This window comes from Phaethon aethereus (genome assembly GCF_964289735.1).
Source record: "Phaethon aethereus genome assembly, chromosome: 1".
NCBI classification, from domain to species: domain Eukaryota; kingdom Metazoa; phylum Chordata; class Aves; order Phaethontiformes; family Phaethontidae; genus Phaethon; species Phaethon aethereus.
In genome coordinates this window covers 64,362,242-64,384,243 of record NC_138575.1, presented here as the reverse complement: position 1 = coordinate 64,384,243, position 22,002 = coordinate 64,362,242, and the positions used below count along the sequence as shown (strand labels likewise).

Below are 22,002 nucleotides of genomic sequence, written 5' to 3'. Positions count from 1 at the left end.
CATGAGATTCTGTGCCATGAGATGATGTGACTTCAAACAACAGGAGATTGCCACTGGCTCAGTAGTGGTATCAGAAAAGCAAGCTGTAGTCCAGTAGGTAGCAGCAACAGTGCAATGAAAGATGATTTAATCATAGCAGAAATTATAAGAGCGCACGACATCACTGCAGAAGTAAAATTTAAAAAGTTGTTGAATAAAATCTGGGAAAAAAACAACTTTTGAGGTGGAGCATAGGGTTGTTAAATATTTGAAAATGAGACCGAGAAAGTGTCTCTCTGCCCTATGCTATAGGGGAGGTCATTTGCAGTGGAATGCTGTGCAAGATGACACAGATGATGGATGCAGAACTGGAGGAGAACAGCGTCTGGACTCAGGCCCAGAAAACCGGATATTCACATGAAAGAGCATCCTGAAAGAACACGTGCAATGAGAGGCTTTGCTCAGCACCAGTTTCACTAATTTTTTTAAGGTTACTTGAGAGCAGCCTCGGGAACACCTTCTGGAACTACAGCACTCCGCTTGTCCTCCATCGTCACGGCCTTGCAGAGAGGGATGGATGGCTGCATCTGGGAATGTACCTAAGTAACAGACCAGTTCACTTTGAACACTGGTGTAAAACAAGGGCAGGCTTGCTTTCTGTTGCTGTTTTGCATTATCACACATAGCTATTGTGTAGGCAGCGCAAGTAGCAGCATACCATGGGGTGTATTACATAGATCTTGGAGGTGTAAATTGTGTTAGTAGCATTGTGTTACTGAGCCATAGACTTGAAAAAAGCTGTGAAGGTACATAACCTAGCAAAAAAAGTAAGCCGAACAGGATTCAAAATCAGCCACCAAAGCAAACATCCCTGAAAGCCTAATAGGAATCGTCAAAGTCATGTTGGAAAACACAAATCCTGTGAAAGTGGAACAGCTTGCCTGTCCTGTCCATATCCCACTCCTGAGTAATTAGGAAGGAACTGACAGCAAGAACAGGAGAGTCTTCCACCATTCACACTCATTTCAACACATGGAAATCCAAGATATTCATTCACAGAATGAAAAAATAATTTTTTAAAAATTATTGTTTACATGTAATTACAATGCTAAAATAGACCCTGGAAAGTAGAGACATCAGAGGTGCTAGAAAACTAGACGCCTTGAAAGGAAAAGTGCCTATGAAAAAGTCTGAACATTGAGCTCTAACCTCAGCATAGAGTTGAACAGCCCACCAGCTCATCTTTCAACAGACTCAGCAGGGAATGCAGGAGGTATTTTGGTGTGTGCTCTCTGAATGGCAGCCCCCCCCCCCCCCCCCCCCCCCAAAATAGAGGCTCTCAAGTGGAGACCAGCATGTTTGAAGAAGATGAGTCTCATTAGAGATCTCAAGAAGACCCACCTCACAGGAACGACAGTGGTCAATATCAACCGTGAATGACAGAGAGGAATGGAAGACACTAGCTTCCACTGTATGTCCCAGTCTTGCTATAGGAAGAAGACAGTAAGAATAACCTAAGGGTTACTAGAAAATCAAATATATTCCCTCTAATTACTTTGCTTTCTCTGTGAAACAAAACTTGCATTAGCTAGCTTGTTTTATTAGCTGTCACTGGAGGTAATAGTTGTGAACCTTACTGAAGGGAAGGAAAATAAAGCTCTTGCTCCAGAGGTGCAGGGAGTAGCTGATGTCCAGACATCAATGCCAAATGCTTCAAGGAGCTGCGGGCCTGTTGCCAAGGCACTGCCATGTGATTGCTGCAGTCATGATAGACTGGGGAGAAAGTCCATGCCAAGAAGAGTTGGCAGGTGTGGGACTCAGGTGGTCATGCCACAGTGGAAATTACATGATCCCTGATTAAAGGGATTTTGCCTTTTGTTCATCTTCAAAGGTATCTGGAGCCGACTGGCATCATAAGCAAGGATGGTTTATTTTTTTATTACCTAGACTGAATGAGAGATCTTTAATCAAACTGTTGCATTAGAGACAGTTCAGCTGTTTAACTGTAAATATTTGGGTGCGCAACCTGGTGTTGATCTGCAAGGTTACTAATATCTATAAAATAAGTAGTCCTTTTTTATTTGAGTGATCTACCAAGTTGTTGTCAGCTTCAGCTTACTAAGTTCGAGCTTAGAACTGAGTGTGCTTTTTGAGGTGATGGTGTTGATGTAAGAGGGCACACAGACGCCCTGAACACAGAGACTTTCCAGATACATCATCTCTGCTACAATTCCCAGCCATTTTCTAGCCAAGTTTTAACACAAAATCACTATTTCTATGCTTTTGTATCTTTTAAAAGCCAAACTCTGCAGTCTGTTCTCGGCTTTCTTCTACTTTTCTCGTAAAATCAGATCCACACATAGCCCAGATTCCTCAATGGTATCTGGTGAAATTTTTCCACCTTCTTGTGCTATATATATTCCTATGTCCTGAGCAGCAGCATGTGTCTGTGTTTTGAGTACAGACTGCTTTTATTTTAGATCTCTGTCTTCATAAAGGAGCATCAGTGTTTCTTACATGTATCCATAGTGAGAATTTATTCACTATTTTCACAGAGGTTTAACCTCATTTCCAAAATGAGGTTGCTCTTGTTCTCCAAGTTAAAAAACTAAATATATATTTTTTTTAAATTTGGGAGTCTGCCCACCAAAGTCCATATATGTAGAGAGCAGTTGAAGTAAAGAGCCTTATTCAGGAGAAGCTCTTAAATGTGTGCCGCCTTTTCAAGTACCTACTGAAGACAAGTTTTGTGCGCGCTTGCGCGCTCTCCTGAATGGGGGTGCACCGAAGAACAGACTTGTCTCCTGGAGTCAAAACCGTGACTGAAATGTCCCTGCCTGGATCACTTGCTGCTTGCAAGGCTGACAGCAGCAAGGGGATGTAAACCATAGCTCACACTCGCCTCACCAGCAACGGAAGTGTGCATGGTGCACGCCGCACGTGATCACAAAGCAGTTCCTCGGGTGAGATCATGATGCAAGGTGTCCCGCCTTTACGCAGCGGAAGCATCAAGACGAAGGCTGTGGGTCCCAGAACGCAGCCGTGACGAAGCAATATCTACGTTGTGACATTCAATTTTGTTATGTAATTGGAGCATTCAATTATAGACTGGAAGACATACTTACACAGTATCAGAATATGCTCTGCTGTAAATGAGGTTGGGTTAATTCCCTAACAAATAGGCCAGGCAGCGATAAGAGGTGGAGATAAGCTCCCAGCACCGACTGGGGACAAAATTAAACAAGTGGTGTGCTTGCCCCCCTGCCCCGCCAGCTCCCGCACCCTGGTCCTGCGGCCACTACCGCCGGCTCCGCACAGAGAGCCCCTCGGCAGAGACCAACGGGGCGACTCGCGCTTTCGGTTGTTACCTGCTAACGCACGATTTCCTCTTGGGATTCCCGCTGCAGCTCTGCTCTTGTGCAGGCTGGGTGGGGCAGCCGCATGCCTTAGGAACAGCGAAGACTCTTCAACAATTTCAGTAATTTTCTTGGATTAATATTGGACTAGTTTCATCTCTGTGAAAACAATGACTTTTGATACGAGACCTTGTCTCTCTAGGCTGATCTGGCAGGTTCAGCCATAGCTCACATAAGCTGGAACGTTAAGGCTTGTTTCGAAGAGAGAATGTGAGCCAAGACACAAACATGGGCCCCTATTTTCCTTTGAAAAATATGACTGGCTTTTAATTTTCCTCCTAGGCAGCGTTAGGCTACTCCCCTGAGTGAGCAACGGGTCCTTTATATTTTGTAGATATTTGGGGGCATTATCTCAGCATTATTGTTCCATAAGTCACTTTCGAAATGTTCTAGACACCACACAGAGATGGAAAGACAGTCTGTGACCAGAGCACACAGCCTAGAAACAACCAAGATTAAATGCGAGGGCAGCAGGCACAATGTGCAAAACAGATAAATCAGGATGACTGCGTAGTTGCGTTCTTGTTTTTCCACTGTGCTAACTCACAGAGAGCACAAAATAAGCCTGTGTAGCAAAGACATATGAAAAGAGACATAATGGAAGAAATATTTACGTTGTATTAGCATATTCTCTGCTGTAAATGAGTTTGGGTTAATTACTTATCAGGCCACACAGGGATAAAAGGGAGAGATAAGCTCCTAATATCACATTAGGAAAAATTAATTAAACAGAATAAACATAATTTATTTGATTTTGCTATTTCCTATTTCAATTGCTCAACTTCGCAATCTCAGTAATGTCCTTTAACAAATTCTTTATTTATTTTCTTAAACAGAAAAAAAGAGAAAAATGAAAACAAGCTGAAAAGAGATGAATTCCACCACGATACATACCTCATTTTCCTCAGCAGAATGAGAACTGCAGAATTAGCACAGATTTCTGCTACTTGAGCTAATGGAGTGCCACTGCCAGTCACGGGTTGTCATCCTCTGAGTAAAGCACTCCCAGAAGAGGATTGCTGATGGGCACTGGTGAGAAACATGAACTGAGGATTTGCTTCGCGGCTGGGGTGACAAGGACTTGGGTAGACGAATACTCCAGGTGTAAGCTAACCTGCCACGTCTCCTGCGGCCTCTCATCATCCTTGTCTTCCCTGCTTCATCCCAGACCCCTTCTCCTCATACAGCAAGTCACAGTGCATCCCAGCTCCTGATCTCCCAATCTGATTAGCTCTTTGCTCACTCCCAGTATGACATTCTTTGCTCCGTCTACTTGGTTGGACCACCCTAACTCCCCAATCCCTCCTCCTGAGCCCGCTCCTCATCTAGCACAGCTCTGGGATCCAGTATACCTGTCTGGGATTTTCTCCATGGTGCATTTGAACAACTTGGTCCTCCGTGCTCTTGATTTGAACAATGGGGCCGCTGGGACCAGAGGAAGGCAGACCCCCTGCTTTCCATTTGGGTCCCTACACCTCTTACAGTTCACGGTAGCAGATGCCTACCCATAGCAAATGGGACCTTTGGGAAAGATTGCTGTTAAAATCAAAGTCATCTTTATCAAACATGCACCATGACTTTTCATACACTTCTTTCATGAAGATAAAAACAGCATGTCCCTGACACAAATCTTCTATCAGATTGCAAGTCCTTGCACCAAACTTGCGAGATGTAGGCTTTGTCACAGAAGACACCAGAATTTTTAAGCACAGCACATTTTCCCCTACAGCCTGTCAGACACGTCAGACATGTCTGAATTGTTTTACACTAGTTCCCCTTGAGAATGTATGTCAAGTAAAAAGTCTTGAATTATACTATTTCATATTGTTTAGATAGGACAATAGGGTTGATACATTTAATCTCATAAAAAGCATTCTAATATCTTTAATGACCACTATACAGACGTTCATTCCTTAGAGAAGATAAAAAATGTCCTTGCAAACAAGAAAAATTAGATCCTGCTGTGCCAAGGCCTACGCTCTAAGTAGTTCAAGGTGACCAATGTACAGCTCAGCCTGTTACATAAAATAATTTGCAAAGGTCAGTAAAAATTAAAGACAAAATGACAGTCTTTTCAAGAAAAAACGACCCGGTGATAAGCCCCAAGGACTGTGGTGAAATCATGTCCAGTAAAGAAGAAAAGTGTGAGACTAGATTTAGGGTGACAAAATTGATATGCTGTAGAGTAAGACTAGCTGATAAGCAAAATCATGAGTGGATGGGCTATCCTGCCTCTCTGGTGCCCCTAACCTGCAAGGATGCTTAATTTGACCCAAAGTGCAGGAAGACAGGTAGACAGCAGGAGCACAGCCCAGCATAGTTGCAGTCATCTGCCCCATCCTCTGCAGCCAGTCCTCCATGGCTCCTTGGCACTGGGCATTTATTATCAACATGAAGGGTGTACAGACAGGATTGGGCCAGCAGGAGGAATCCAGGTGGCCTCACACCTCCACTTGCTTTGGCTAAATCCCGAGCAACACCTGGCATGAGACTGCCATAGCCCCCTGCTTTGTGCTTTGCCTTCCCTCCATTGTCCTTTCCTTCTTCACAGGTGTTTCCCTTCGCTTTCTGTTTAAGAAGGGTCTGCTTGAGATGTTAACGCTACGTCCTTTGGAGAGCTGCCGCGATGCTGTTGACAGACAGCTTCCAAAAAGCTGTGTTAGAGACAGCAGGGCACTGCTGCAACTTCCACGTTTCCGTGTGACCAACAGACAATATGGTGTGCTGGAGTTTTTCTAGCAATGAACTTGCTGTCCAGAGCCAACACCGGAGTGAGAGGCCAAGTTCTCTTCCCCTGCAGCTCTTGTGCCGTCTTTGTCCCTTGTTCGTACTGCCAGCCTCTCCGGGGAAGGACCAGGCTCTGACAACAGCTCCTGTAGCAGTTCCAGCCCGTCTCAGTGAACTGAGTAACTCTCTTTTCTAAAATAAAAACAACAATAAACTGTCTTTCTTACTATATCTTTAAGCCTGTTAAACAATGGTGTTTTCTTTATGCAGATTCTTAACAGCAAATGTAAACTGGGAGATTTTTAAAATGAAAGCCTTACTTTTCTGCATTCCAAATATTTTTGTCCTTTTTTCCCTCTATTTTTAGCTATCTTTAATAAAGGGTTTAAAAGATTTGGTGTGGTTTGCATTGTCACGGGAATAAACAAGCTAAGATTTATGCATTTGAAACCTCAAACCCTATCCCAAAGCATGTTTAGCAATATAGTTTTGTTACAGTGACACAGTACCTTTAATATATTTGACCCTCTGGGTCTATTTATTTTACTGAAATTTGACTCAGCGAAGTTAAATCCCCTTATATCATTCTGCAAGACAACTCATTTTATGTCTGGATACAAACCAATTCACCTCCTAAGCTGCAGAATCAACTCCCGCCCTAACATGCCAGTTAGCACTAGTGCAGCTGAATGGAAAAAGAAATTGTGATGGCTTTATAAAAACGCACTTAATTTCTATGGGATGCTTCATGGGTATCAGAACAATAGGCAGTGTATTAACTACTATGTCTACCAACATTCTTTTTCCTTGGCTTAGGTAATATTTTTATGTAAGGGGATGGCAGCCTAATTTCATTGTATTAAGCAACATTCTTGAATGGACACCAGGAAATAACCCCTTCTTTAAGAAGTTTGTTTTTACTTGGTATTTGAGAAACTGTTCTGCAATGACAAGCTCTGGAACAAAATCTAAAAGACAGGGTATTTTCCATGTTTGAAAGGTTTCTCCATACGATGGTAAATAAGAAAAGTTATGGAAGCATCTTATTCTCCAGTCACTCCAATTACTCCATATTCTCCAGTCAACATGGTTTGCTCTTCTGCCTTGCTATAGACTCTTGTGTGCAGATTTTGGTGTGTCTTTATTTTTTATATTTATGTATATTTATTAACAAGCAAAACAGAGAAATCAGCTGTTTAAGGATGTACTGGAGTGAATCCCTATAGGAAAATGAGATTTATTTCCATGTTCAGGCTATGGAAGTCTAGCTGGGGGATGCCTCTTTTCACTTAATCATTGTAAGTCCATTGGAAAAGGATTAAAGGTTGGTCAAGCAAGGCTTTTCTTTTCGTTTTTTTCCCCTTCTTCCCCATTTTGTGTTAAGCATTAGAATTTGTGCAAGACAGCCTATTACCTTAAGCCATAAACCAGTTCTTTCCCTGTTTCAGTGAAATCTGCCTGGTATGTGTCCAACCCTTTTGATCTCCAGCCTCCTGGTCTGGCCAAACAGACTGAGATGTTTCTACCTGGCCTATTATTTTCTTTTCCTCTCTCCCCATTGATCTAAACCATGCTCCCCATGCAACCGGAGAGGAAGGGCTTGTAACCCAACATACAGCAAGGTCTTTGGCAGAGCAGGTTACTCAAAGTTCTCAGTATTCTCAGGTTCCAAAGCACCAACGCACCATGTACCCAAAACATGGTCGCACACCCACCTCATTTCCCTCACACTGCCTAATTACAGCTTTTCCAGGCTCCGCCAAGCTGGTGATGGCCACAGAACTGCAGCCTGAAGCAGGAAAGACTGAAAATACTGCTTTTATCAAGACCGACGTATGAGACGTAGTCGTTGGTTGCTTAAGTCTGAATCACTCAATTTTTAGCGGCTTGCAATATCACTAACAGATTTTCAGAGTTTCTTTTTTCCTCTACCTTGGGGAAGGGGAAGAGGCCCTTCCCTTTTATTTGAAATATCGTTTTTCTTCAGCTCCCTATATTTCCTCTGAAAGTCCTTAGGTGTTTTTCTTAATACAACCCTGTGCCTTGGCTACAGCGCATTATAGGTAATCATGTAAGAAGAGTGCGGTATATCTGACTACTGCATGACTCTGATCTGACACGATCTCGTGGTAAGGCTGTTGGGACGTGATTGCTACATTGCAGTCAGCACAGAGCTGGCACAGCGCTGGTGGGAAAGCGTAAAAGCTGCAACAGAAATGCCGCAAAACGGGGAAGAAGGCAGTCAATTGTGGCAAAATGTGAGCAAAGGAATGGAAAGACTGAAATGGAAGGGAATATTAACCGTAAATACATTCAAGAAAAAATATTGGAGGGTGAAGACTCCTACCGTCTGCAGATACTGGAAATGCAGATATTGACAATGAGAAGATAATTTTTTTTTTTTTTTTGATAGAGAAGAATGTGCATAGGAAAAATGAGGTAGGGAAATGAAAGAAAAAAGTTAATAAATGCATCCAAAACAGTGAAAGGTGTTGGATTGTGGCATCACATTCCAGTGGCAAGAGGGGGAATCGTTAACTTGAGCTATTTAGCATTCGTATCTGGGCAAATATGTAGAAAACTACAGAACAGAAAAATTCTGCACTAGCCTATTGGAATAGCCGTAAATAATTTAAAGTCACTTCTATTTTGTCTTCCACAATTCACTGGACAACCGTCTCTGCTGTTACGTAGTTCTATCATAGCTATCTCCTTTTAGCAGAAAATGGAGTTTCTTTTAAGCAAATGTACATTTTTTTAAACCACTCCTATTTTGGTGGTTTAATTTTCCCAAGGCAAAAAAAAATTGTAATGTTCATTGCTTGACACTGATACTATTCAGGTCCATTTTTACATTAAACCTTCCCAGTTAGTCCCTTACCTGTGATTAATCAAGTAGAAACTAAGAAATAAAAGTATGTATTTTGTAAAGGTGAACTACCGTGTCAGTCACTGCAAAACTGTGAGTCACTAGCACAGATTGCCAGGAAGTCCAACTTGGTCTAGTTCTGGCTACTTCAATGGAGTTACGCTGAACCATATTTGCTGATAATCTGAATATTTGGCATCCTTGTTATGTTCTTTTTAATACAGTATAATCTCAGTAAGAGTAATAACTTGGAATACCTTTGTTTTGCTCCATATCTGAAATGAAAACTATATAATTAGCTGTAAGTTGTGTCCCAAGATGGAGCAAAATGCACCCAGTCATTACTCGAGACCAAGAAAAAATCTGCAATACTCTTATTTTAATCTTTTAGTGGATGGCAATAATGTCAAATCAGAAATTACTTCTGAGTTCCAACTTCATTTTAACATTTAGGATATGTGCCTGCTGCACATTTGATATGACTTCCAATTACAAAAACATGTGAGACATCTCAGTCTTTGAGGTCCCTCACAACATGCCTGTGGGACAGGAAAATGCTATTTTTGTGCAAATGCAAATAGAGCTATAGACTCACTAATTTGCCCAGGGAAGTATGTGATACATATAAAAAAAGTCAATCCAGTTGTCTTTAATCCCAGAGTATGTCTCTAATGGATGAACTGTCACCCTTGATCCTAGGTGAAAAGTCAAATGATACCTTCAAAAAATACATTAAAATTCACGATACTGTAGATTACTAAGATATTCCTTTGGGGTATGGCTTGTTTGAAAAGAAGTAAAAGAAATAAATTAGGCATTTAGTTACATATTGCCCACAGTTCTACGGAGTTGTGAAGAAAACAAATCTGGAGTGCTGCATTGCACAACTTCATAATGCTGCAGTTAAATTTTCCCTTGTATTTACAGACTGTTTTGTTTTAAAACCTATTCAAGCATTGGAAAATCATAAATATGCAGCTCCACAGACCTGGAGGTCAGATTTCTGTGACTGTAATACATAGCTTCTGCTTGTCAAGCTCTCCAATTTAGGGTCAAACTCTGCTTGCTTTACTCATGTTTGATTTAGGATGGAAATACACATGTGAGTGAAGGAGCAGGTTTTGTCATAATGTTATATGGCTGTACAGTGCTGACATTGCTCCAAATATAAACACGAATATGTACTAAGGTACTGATCTAAGAGAATATGACAGTGTTTGGTAGGAACATTTCTAAGAGGTGTAACAGCGCTTGCATGGTTTCATAGGAAATATAACTGATATACGATGGTTTTTCTCTCCTTACCAGTATTTCTGAAGGTTCATACCACTGCAGTCAAAGCCTCATTTTGACTCCTCTATTAGTATTATGAGTTTTAGATAAAGCAAGTCAACATACACAAAAGCTGACGTCAGTCTTAACCTCTTCAATTTTGCCTGTACACCAGCACCCACTATTTTGGATTATGCAAACTTCCAGTCCTACTGTTTGCTACACCAGTGTAAAGGAGCAGAAAGTGAAATTTTTAGCATGTAAACTTTCCCTTCAAATCTATCAGAGGGACATAGAATGGCCTGCCCCAAAGTCACGTTAACACCCTAAATCAATAGTCATTCATTGATCTATGCGAATCACAGGCCTCTGATCTTATGGCTAATGCTTCTTTATCCAGTTGCTACCGAAGGAGTTGGTTGGGATACTGCAGGGTTCCTCCAGCAATTGCCACCCTGTTGGGGTATTTAATAAGAGAGAGACTGGACGGAACCAACAACCACAGATGTGCATCTCAGCTCGTAATAATTAGAGAGGAATATTTCTGTCACTTTATGTATTCTTTTTTATTTTGTAAAATACTGTTCCTGATCATAAACGTAATTAAGAATCACCCCCTTATTTTAAAGCAAGATGAGAGTATGCCTGGGAAGCTGTAACATGGGCATCAGGGTATCATCAACGCTCTAGAACTCTGTTGTGAGGACAGTAGAGTTGTCACTGGTATAGTCATTGACTTTTTAAAAGGAGTTTCTTTCCAGCAGTCAACAGAAGGATGTTAACCACCTGCCCCGCCAAAAAAATGGAACACAAAAAATGTCGGATTTGTCAGTGCCATGTCTTTGTAGGCCATGCGCAGCTAAGGTGGCACCGCTTTATCACTGGCACAGTTGCCAAAAGAGTTGTATGTCAAGTTGTAACCCCAGGAAGGAATTTCTCTACAACTGGAAATCACATGTGGAAAAGTAAAGGCAAAATGAACTTTTCCTATCTCACACCATTCTCCCCCAGATGCTAACCAAACACAAAGACTTTGAGTAGGAAATGCTCTTCAATGTTCTGTATTTGCCTAGATCCATAAATGTTTTGTGCTAATTGAGAGTAAAATGTGCGGGGTTTAGATATTGTCTATCTAAAGTTCCTACATATATAATCTATTCCCTTTAATTTTGTTATAATACCATAAATAGTGACGACAGATGAAAAAAATGGAGAGAGGCTTGGGATATCTCATCCCTTAAGTCTTGGGGCTTAAACAAGTCAGAGTGCTGTGTCTGCCATCGCAAAGAAGGCTTTCAGAGCCGAGAGGCCAGGTGAGAGCCTTGAACATTGCGTGCAACAGTCTTGACGTCTGTCCCAACACAGATGGCCAGAGGGCTTAGACGGTGTTATTCCAGTTAACGCAGTCCCATGTCTATCCACTGTGGCTTTTAGCCAGGATTGTGACTTCTTTACCCTCTATTTTATTGTCCCACCCTCTATTCAAGGCTGTTCAGAGAAGTTGCATAATAAAACAGAGGAGTTGGTTTGGCTCCAGCTGGTCCAGGTGCCTGTTGTCCACTGTGGGTTCGGTTTAGTTGTATGGATGAGACTTGGGACACAATGAGAGGGAAACTCTAAAAAGCTCAGAGGCTTTGATGGATTTTGAATTTTCTAAATAAGTTTTGCTTCACTGAAAATCGACTCTGTAAAAGTACCAACATGTAAAAGCAAACCAACACTTCTTATTTTCCCTGTATGTGTATTCAGAATCCTATCTGCAAAGTACCTTAGAGAAAGTTTTTGTTGCTATTTTTTTGCTTGTTAGTTCCAGCATAGCCCAGAGTAAAGGCCTTGTTTACATTAAGCAAATGTGCAATGATGCAGCAAAATCGATTTAGTCACACTGATGCAAATCCCTCATACAGATGTAATGCCTGTGTGCAAACTAGGGCATTTCTGAATATACGCAATATTTAAAATGAAGTGAAAGAGAGAGATTCTATTCCTCCCAGCTGATTCCTTAATGTGATTCATATGGATGCCCCTGAAAGTGTAAGTTGAAAGAAAGGGACTTTCTGGTCAAAAAAAAGCGTTCATTTGGAGTACTGTTGGTCTTAAAGGAATACCATGACCTTTAGATTGCAAGTTGCAGTAGCTTAACAGATAGATTAATACTTTAAAAAACACCCTTTACATTTAAACTGAGCATATTTGACCTTAAAATCACTGGGAAAATAAATATGTGACTGCATAACTCCATTGTATGGTCACTTTTTGGAACAGAAGTGAAAATTAATATATCTTTGGCCCTGGGCTGTTCTTAGTAATTTAATGTGATCTGTTGTCAACAAGAAGGAAAACAAATCTCTGTCACTCAATAAGAATAAGAAGAGAACATACTGTGGGGATTCAGCCAAAGATCTATGGACCAAAAATGGCACAGCCTGTGAAGGCATTACTGAAAACCAGGTGGGGTCAACAAGTGAAGTGGCAGTAGGAATACCAGCAATGAGATAATGACCATTTTCCTTTGCTGTCTGCAGAGGTTTGGGGATTTTTTTTTTTTTAGTGTTTTTTTTAAAATAAAAATACCTCAGAAAATTGTGAAGTTGGAGCAAATGTTCTGGTAATTTGGTAAATGTCTTCTAGATGTTTTTGGGAAAAAAAAGTCCGAATACTTTATGTTGCAATATATAATTTATTTAACATAGTAATAAATGAAAGACCAAAACCCAAACAAAATATTTTTATTGAAAACATAGTGTTTAATCAAATCCAGGCTACGTCTCAAAAGCTTTTCTTTAGAAAGTATTTTAAAATTGGGGAAACTTTTTCCTAGTCTGAATGGAAGCACATTCTGAAACCTGGGAATCTTTCGTTAAATGTAATTTTGATTCTCCTTACACTCACACTCGGGAAGTGAAAAAAGATGTCATACAGGGTTTCCACTCCATGTGTATTCACCTACTACCACCACCACTACTGATGCCAAAAGTGACTGTTAAAGCAGCATTTTTCCTCCCCCACCCTCCCTAAAAAAGAAAAGGAAGTCTAAGAAGTCCCTTTTCAGGAATGAAGCCAGGGCAGAACCTCATCCTGGTAGGTTACAGTCTCCCAATGGATCCAGGTGACTTGAGAAACACTGTTCTGTAGGTCCAAATTCTCTTTGGACCTTCCCAGAATCATACATTAACAGGAGTTTGCAATGCTTCATTTTTTTCTAACAGCAGCAGTAATGCTAACAAGAACCTGAGTAGGAAACCCTGATCAGATAAAGAGACAGGGGCAAGCGAAATGCTTAGGCAGGTAAGGCGCCAAGCACTCAATTATTACTGAATTTTGAATTCACACGCGCTACAGCTGTACCCTCTACCTTATAATTCCTGAGATTACTGAGATTTATCAATTGAAGCTGTGGCCCCCACTGGATAATTCCCGAGTTCCTTGAAATGAGTCTAATACCCAACAGGGTTACTTGTGCCGCTGCAGAAAGCTATTTCTGGCCTTTTACATGTCAGAAAAGAAACTGGATGTGACGGATTTGGAGCTGCCCTGTGATAATTTAGAAATATGGTCTGTTGGCCTGATTATTTGGATGATTGTCTGAATTTAACTCATCAGGGTTTGGCTTGCGACTGCACTCTTAAATAATCGCTGGGCTGGGCTGTACTTGCAACCCTGGGATGCCCCACTGCCATTGAGGCTGCACAGCCAGGGAGCACGGGGACTTGGAAGGGGGAAGGGATTTGGGTTTGAACGACAGCATCTCTGCATGGGCACTCCTAGCATGCTGCTCATTCCTAGAAGAGACATAGGTCTCCAAAGGTCCACTGGGGATTAGAGATGGGACCTGTTAACTTTGATAAAAGAACTTGACAGAGCATTGTGAGGGGACATTACCTGGGATGTGTTCATGTTTAGCCATGCTGATTCCATGTGTTTGTGGAATTTTCTATGGAAAAGAAGGTTAACCCCCCAAAAAATTTTGGAAGAAAAAATGTTTGTGAATACCATGGTCATTTTTAGCAGTTTTTCTCTAATACTGGGTGTTCAGAACTGGCACCTTGCCTCTCCCCTTAGGCAAGACCCTTTTACATGAAAGGGAACCATGTAAAAATTAACCCCAGGATTAATTTACAAAAGCATAGTGACTTCTCTGAACATGAAACTAATGGGAAGCTGTGCAGTGGTGGTGTTATTCCATAGTTTACAGTGGTGGCATGTTGGATGGAGCACAGGAAACATTACAGGGCAGCTGGCCCACTCCAGGGTGTTGGACCCAGCTTCATCTGCGGTGAGCTTCCAGCTGAGACCAAGCTGGTGAAGTGAATCTCTTCTCTGTTGTGAAAGAAGAGTGCCAGTGGTTACTTGCCAGGTGCTGAAGAAATATTTGACTTGGGTAAATAGCATATATAATAGGACACAAAGAAGGTTTCTAAGAAATCACCCCTCAATTTGGAAGAAAAAAATTTTTCTGTGTGTATATATGTTGGGTGAGTGAAGTATAGAAAAAAGAAAGTTGAAAATCCTAAGAAAATTACCCAAACCAGGTTTCTCTCATTCTCTCCTGGCTGAGAGGACAGGTAGGTAGTTTTACTATCCCTTTATGGGTTTTTTGTTGTGGAGTTTGAAAAGGCAGCCTACAGGGCCAAGCCACATTCTAGATTAATTCCTAATTCAGCCATCGTAGCTAGGGAGGCACGATGTTCATTCACTGCTTATTCCTGCTGGTTTGGTATGGAAAGTTCTCCTTCTTCACTGTTGCTGGAAAGGTTAATATATTATATCTCCATAACTGTGAATTTCTGATGCACTCATCTCGCCCCTGGTGAACATCTTTCGTATTTTATGGATTTCGCTCAACAGCAAAACCAACCATACATTAAGACATGCATTTGTCAAGAGAAGCCAGACTAGAAAATGTTGTATATTCTGGGGCAGATCCTCCAAGTGATTGCTTCATGTTTCTGGTAGTGGAGTTTGGCCAAAAAGCTGCTATATCCACCTCTTGGATGACCACAGTGGCAAAAGCATTTTTTAATGATGCAGACAGAGTGCTGAGTCTCCTCCGCCACTTCCTTCACTGTTGCCACATAAAGGATAAACCTGAGCTGCCCAGATCACACTGCAAGCCCCATGGCTTTATTTTGGTCTATGAAAAAACTTTGGAAAGAGACTGTTTAGTGTAACATGGCTGTTTTAGGAGGAGGAAATGTACATGCTGATATTTAGGGGTAATCCAGGAAGGGTTGTGTTTTGTAAGGCCGAATGACTGGCTGCTAGAAAATCTAGAAATACAGGGAGGAGGGCAACTGAACCAGAGACAAAAGGAAGAAATCAGAGCCAGAAAGTAAATTCTGAATACAAGGAGCATCTAGTTACAAGCCCTCCATTGAGAAGTTCTGCTGGGTAGTCAGCAGCCATTTCCTTCTGCCAATGAAGTTTCTGAATGATAACCTTTTGTGGAGTACGTTGCAAGAATCTAGATTACAAATGGCAGAGGTCTAGATTGTGATCACAAAGCATATATCTAAACAGAAGGAAAAATACTGGAGCAATAATACTGCTTCTGGAATTTGTTTTAATTGGGATGTCCAGAAGAAGCCGAGGATTTAATAAAACTTACATATTGTGAACAGAAGTAACAAGTAGCATAGCAAGGTCTCAAGCTCTTCTACGACCATGGAAGAGGGAAGGAGAGATGAAGTAATCTCAGCTTCTAGTTGTTTCCTGCACCTAGTCAGCATGATTTCCATGCTTGCTAAGCTGTCTCTACCAGCTTGTCACCATTTAAATTTTTTCTCCGTTGGTTTGTCTCATCTCAGTGAAACACTGGAGAACCCAAGAAGTCATAGCCTGCTTCTAACAGAAACTAGACAAAACTGGCCACTGTTTTCAGACTGAAAACAGTATAGCACGTATTGTCCCATGGTGGGTTTGTCTACATCGCCTTGTACAGCTCTGCCTGGGGTCCCTGTTGGCTAGATGCAGTGTGCCTGTGGTCCAAAAGCAGTGCACCCAGGTGAGCATAATGGCATGCAGCATCTTTCACTAATTGTTTCCACATTTCGTCTGAGCAATGCAGTTACTCTTAAAAGCTTTTTCATTCTTTCTCATGTTCCTATACTGCACAGCTGGTTATCTCAGGATGGTTATTTCTGTTCCTCCCTAATGCTTTTTGCTCCTGTCCTGAGTACTCCTAATATGTTGGCACCAGTAACAAGAGAGAGCGCAGGGCTCTACCATCAAATTCAAATAATAAAGTTCAAACATTTGTTTTAAATCAGACACTGTTCAGATGCCATGTGACTACAGATTTTACAGCACAGTTTGTGTGAGCTTTGCAAACATCCCAAGCAAACAAGCTTTGCATAAAACATAATCGTATCATTTTACTAATCTCTGGGTCACTGGCTCATGGGGATCATCATTTCCAACGAAGTGTCTGCTCAGATCCTTTGTAGAGTGATCTTCGTACTGCTTCATAATATCTCTATTTTCTTCTGTTGACACCTATTGGAGAAACAGCTTATACGAGTTACAGAAACAACCTAGTCCGATGATCTTATGACTTTCTATCATCCCTCACAAATATATTATTCATTGACTTTCTGATCATGTTTGCTGTTAAAACTAATCAAACATAATTCAGTTATCACCTATTTGCTTCCTAACAGACCCACTCTAATGGCATTTTTGATACTTTTTCACCCTACAGAACCTGTACATCATCCTTAGCTTTAATTCCTGAACCCGTTTCATCATTAATGCACTCTCTCAGCGTGTTAGCTCCCGTCACAAGGAATTGTTACAACATCATCGCAAGGTGTTGGATAGCCAAGCCAGTGTGTGTGGGACCAGAAAAAGAAGATGACAGAGCTCTACGCTACCACTTGTTGTGTCTCAGCAAAGGGAGACAGGCAGCTGGAATGGGAGGCAGAAGGTGTGCTTCAGGAAACAGCTTCTGATGACATTTTTTCCCTATGTGTTGGCAGGTCAAGAGTTGAGAAGGTATGGCTTGTCCCCTCAGTTGGTATTCTTAAGCAGGGAATGACATCTCTCTCTTAACAGTTCCTCATTGTAAAGCCAAATCTGCTTCCTCCCCCCCACCCCAAAACAACCTGTAGTGTTCTCCTGTTATCATGGTAAATTATGGGTGCGAGACATGCTGAATCATGACAACACTCCAGTACGCAATTGCTCTGTGCGCTAAAGAAATTAGTCGTTTGTCATGTACAGCTTTTTAATGCTCCTATTTATTACGGGTCCGATGTTAGGGTCTTGATGGGATTGCAAGGAAGTGGAACGTGCACTGGACGCTCTGGGATTTTAAGCATAGACATCTGGAATATTCCGAGGCGCTTGGATCCGCTGCGATTGACCTGTGACCAATGCGTAAGCAATGCTTCACATCTGCATGCGTAATTAAGTTAAAGCATTCGATTCAATAAAATGTTGCGTCCAAACCAGAATTGTACTTTTCCATCATAATTTTTTAATTTTACCAACTGCCAAGTAGCTTCAGTCAGGTAACGTGCCCGCGCACAGCAGCGTAGATGTGATCCGCCAAACCAAATGCGCGGCCAAAATCTAGAGACACCCGCACACAAAAGCAGGGTAGAAGGACCACCTCTTCAACGACCTCTCAAAGGGGCGAAGACTTTTCATCCAGCCAGCGCCAGGCTGCCCAGGTGCTGGCAGCCACAGGCCAGGCCTTCTACCCAGACGAGAGGGTGGCCATTTGGGCTGGTGTTGAGAGGACTATGGGCTCCATCTGGGCCGGTAGGAAGCCTTTCAGGCAGCGTGTGTGGGCTGGCGCGGCGCAGAGCCCCGGAGAGGTGGCGGGTGTGTGCCGGTGGGCGACCGGCGCCATGGGCAGCGGCGGCGCGGCCGCCGAAAGCAGAGCCCCACCAGCCGCCTGAGGAGACGGCGGGGCGGGGCATCTCGGGGGCGGGGCCTATAGGGGAGGGGCTTCCCCGGCGGCCGGGCTGGTTCCTGTGGGGGCGGGAGAAGCGCTCACCGCACGTAGGCGATGGGGGCGTGGTCTCAGAAGGGGTGTGGCGCGGCGCAGGCGGGGCGGGGCACCGGGGCCGGGACTGCGGGCGGGGCAGGCGGGGGGAGGGGCGGGGCGCAGCGTGGCGAAGGGCGGGGCGCGGGCAGCCGTTGGCCGTGTCGCGCGGCGGGGCAGCCTCCTCCCGGGGCAGGCACACAAACACCGCCGGCCGCGCGGGGTGGGGGTCGGCGCGGCGGCGGCGGCAGCGGCGCGGGCGGGAAGCGGTGGGGGCAGCGGGGCCGCCCCGCCTCCCTTCGGCGCTCCGGCGGCGGCCGGCGCAGGACAATGGAAGAAGCGGCAGCGGCGGTAGTAGCGGCGGCGACGGCGGCGGCGGCGACGGCGGCGGCGGGGGGGCCCTGCCCGGCGGAGCGAACGGGGGCGGTGGCACTGAGCGGGGAGAACGAGGCCGAGAGCCGGCAGGGCCCGGCGGAGCGCGGCGGGGAGGTGGCCCCGCTCAACCTGTTGGACACTTGCGGCGTGTGCGGGCAGCCCATCCAGAGCCGGCGGCCCAAGCTGCTGCCCTGCCTCCACTCGGTCTGCCTCCGCTGCCTGCCGCAGCCCGACCGCTACCTCATGCTGCCCCCCGCCATCCCCTCCTCGGCCGCTGGCACCCCCAAGGAGCCGCAGCCGCCGGCGCCCCCCTCCTCGCCCGTCTCTTCGCCGGCCTCACCCCTGCACTGCACGCCCGGTAAGTGGCCCTTCCGCCGCCGACCCCTTCCCCCCGCCTGGCCCACGGCCCCCGTAGTTGGGGGTGCTGCCCCCGCCCCCCGGGAGGCCTGTGTGTCGGGACAGACATGGGGGGCGGGGAGCCGTCGCGACGGGAGCTCGGGAAGGAGCGGGTGCCGTGGGCGGGGTGCAGGTGCCCGGCCGCGGGGCTGCCGGGGCACGGACCTGTCGGGGCGGGCTCGGCCTCGGGGCGGGCTGTGCTCGCTGCTCGCCGGCGCCTGGGATGGCGGTGGGGTTGTGGGCACTTGGTTTGGGGCTTTTTTTGTTGTTGTTTTTCCCACCTATTATTATTTTTCTTTAATTTTTCCCCTTCGGGAGGGAAGGCAGTAATTGTACTTTCCCAGGACCTCTCCGTGTGGATAGAGAGGAGCGGCGAGAGCCGTCCCCCTCCTCTCCCGCCGAGGGGGCTTCAGAAGGGTTCGCTTTTTTGCCTCTTGCCGGGGGGGAGAAAAAAACAAACAAACAAAACCTTAATACGAGGTCATACGAGGGCAGAAAAACGTAGCGAGAAAACAGACTTTTTTGAGTGATGTTTCTCGGCCAGCAGTGTGGAGCTCGCCTGGAGGGAAGCCCCGCAGGTGCCGTGCTCCTCAGGCGGCGGCCGGCCCGGGAGCGCCCGGGCGGCAAGGAGCTGGGACCGGCGGCAGCGCTTGCCCGCGCGATGGGCACCCCGCGTGGGTCTCGTAGTGCCTTCGTGTAAAACTTGCTTGTTTAATTGTCGTACTGAAGGGAGAATGCCGCGAGGAAGTTTTGGGAGGCTGGTGTACTGACTGACGTAGTAGCTTATTGTTGGTGCTGTAGGAGATATGCAATAAACTACAATCTGAAAGTCCTTTCCCAATGTTCCCCCCCCTTAGGTCTAGCCTGTCAGTTTTGTTAAAGGCAACTTCATCTTAGAAAAAGGTGCAAACAAGCATCCTCTAGTGGAAATGGGTGAAGATTCTGGAGCAACTCGAATAGGAAAGAGGAAATGTGATGGAAATTGAGCTTCTCTGTAGGTATTAGTGGAGGTTGTGCTTATTGGGATGTGCGGTGGGGGCTCAACTGGAAAGTTCTGCATGATCAAAGAAGTAGTAACTCCAGATTGGCCATTCTTAAGTAACTAATGGCCATAGTCCTTTAAGTGCATTTAGGAAACCTTTACCATCCTGCCAGCAGTTCTGACCAGAAGGGTTACAACTTGAATATGCAAAATGTTTGCAGCAATTCGTAAAGGAACAGCCTTGAGAGAAAGGAATATTTGGGACAGTTGGAGAGGCAGTGTTGCTTCAGAGTATCTGAGAAAGTCCCAAGTATGCTATTAACAGGATGTGCTGAGCCTCTTCATCTACACGGATGTCTGTGTTAGTGTATTCATTCAGTCTTTAATTTTGGCATGTAATTTATGTAGTAGTCAGACTGCCTCGTCAGAAGTTCCAGAATGGGAGAATCTGTGAGATCCAAAGCTGGTACATTTAAGCTTGGTTTATCCAGGAGGTGTTATTGCTCGTACATCTACGAGTAGAACTGTGAAGTTCTGCATGGGAGGAGCAGAAAAGGCACAATCTTTAGTGTATGATGAGATATTTTGAGATGAGATACTTGGAAATGAGAAAGAGGGCAGAGATGCAGCTAGCTCAGGGCTTGCAACATGGGCTGAGAGACAATGTAATCATCATCTTCTGAGTTTTGAGGTCATGAACAGCATAGCTCAATTCCCAGATGTTCTATTTAAATATAGCAGAAATAGGGTCTGTAGTTGAGTAAGAAATGAGATGCATCATAAGAATGAAAAGATCAGTGCTATTCAAACATCTGCTTGAGAGGACAAATGATAAATGAAATAATGAACTGTAGCAACAGTAAACTTGTAGCTCTATTCCCTCCTTTTGACTATGTGAGTTGGTTGTGTATGAATGAATGATACAGTATATATTCCTCCCAGTTCTAAAAATTTACAGACATACTATTTTGTGGTGATGTTATTTTTACCTTTTTACTCTTCTTTCAAGTTATTTTCATGCTTCCACACTACCGTTCATTGTCCAATAGGAAGAAGAAATTTGTATATATCTCCCACTCTCCTTGATGCATTCTTTAACATTTTTTTTCTTGTCATGGTTTTGACCTAGTTAAAATGACAGTGGCTGTATACTACATAGCCAAGATGATGTGCATTAGCTGCTTTCTGTTTTCCAACTGATATAAAAAAGTTGCAAACTTAAGTTAGGATTTAAAAAAAAAAAAGTTGGTGTCTAAAGCTGATTACATTGAGGAAAAAATGTTATGGTTAGAGGAGTTCTTAAATTCTCAGAAGATGGAAGGAAGGACAAAACAGTGCAAATCTGTCACCCCTCCTGGTAATACGTTGTGCAAAAGGTTTATGAGGAGTGACCTGAAGAAAAAAACTGGAAAGTGTAAGCTTAGAAAATTGTATAGTAAATGCCTTTCCTGATGTAAATTATGAGATTACTGTGACTAAACTGAGGAAATAAACAGCAGGGAAGCTATTTGGGTTGGAAATAATGTCCTAGGTAAGGAACACAATAGAATTACAAACTATGAAAAGCTCCTGAAAGATAAGTAGACAGACTGCTTATGCACATGTGCTGAGCAGTAAGATGTTGCACAAAAGGAAGCCTGAAGAAAGATTGGTAGAAGGGAGTCTGTCTTGAGCAAAGGAGAGGATGTGATTTGGAGAGTGGTTCACTGAGCCAGCCTTGAGATGGAGCATTGTGCTAATATCCAAATTAGTTGAGGAACAGCTAAAGAGGAACTGAGTTTCAAGGATGATCTGGATATGCTTTTTTGTCTTTGGTAAACTGTTTCCAAGCAGAAACAGTCCTTCACTTCGCTAGGCGTACCTTTAACGTGTACCTTAACTTCCAACATACAGACAAGTTTACCTGGGAGAATGTTGGCTCTTTGTATGTAAAGATACTAACAACTAATAAAGGAGTGGTGTGAAAAAAAAAAATTCAAACTTAAGGATCTAGAGT

The 22,002-nt window shown here is 43.8% G+C and overlaps 1 protein-coding gene across 1 annotated transcript in view; it reads left to right on the top strand.

Moving 5' to 3' along the window:
• Nucleotides 1–18,583: 18,583 nt before the first annotated feature.
• Nucleotides 18,584–22,002, top strand: part of TRIM24 (tripartite motif containing 24) — a gene marked incomplete at its 5' end in the record, with an annotated part of 60,109 nt that continues 56,690 nt past the window's right edge. Inside the window, one exon of the mRNA XM_082011514.1 lies at nt 18,584–18,986. Within this exon, the coding sequence (XP_081867640.1) occupies nt 18,584–18,986 (403 nt within the window). The remainder of the gene's footprint in view (nt 18,987–22,002) is intronic.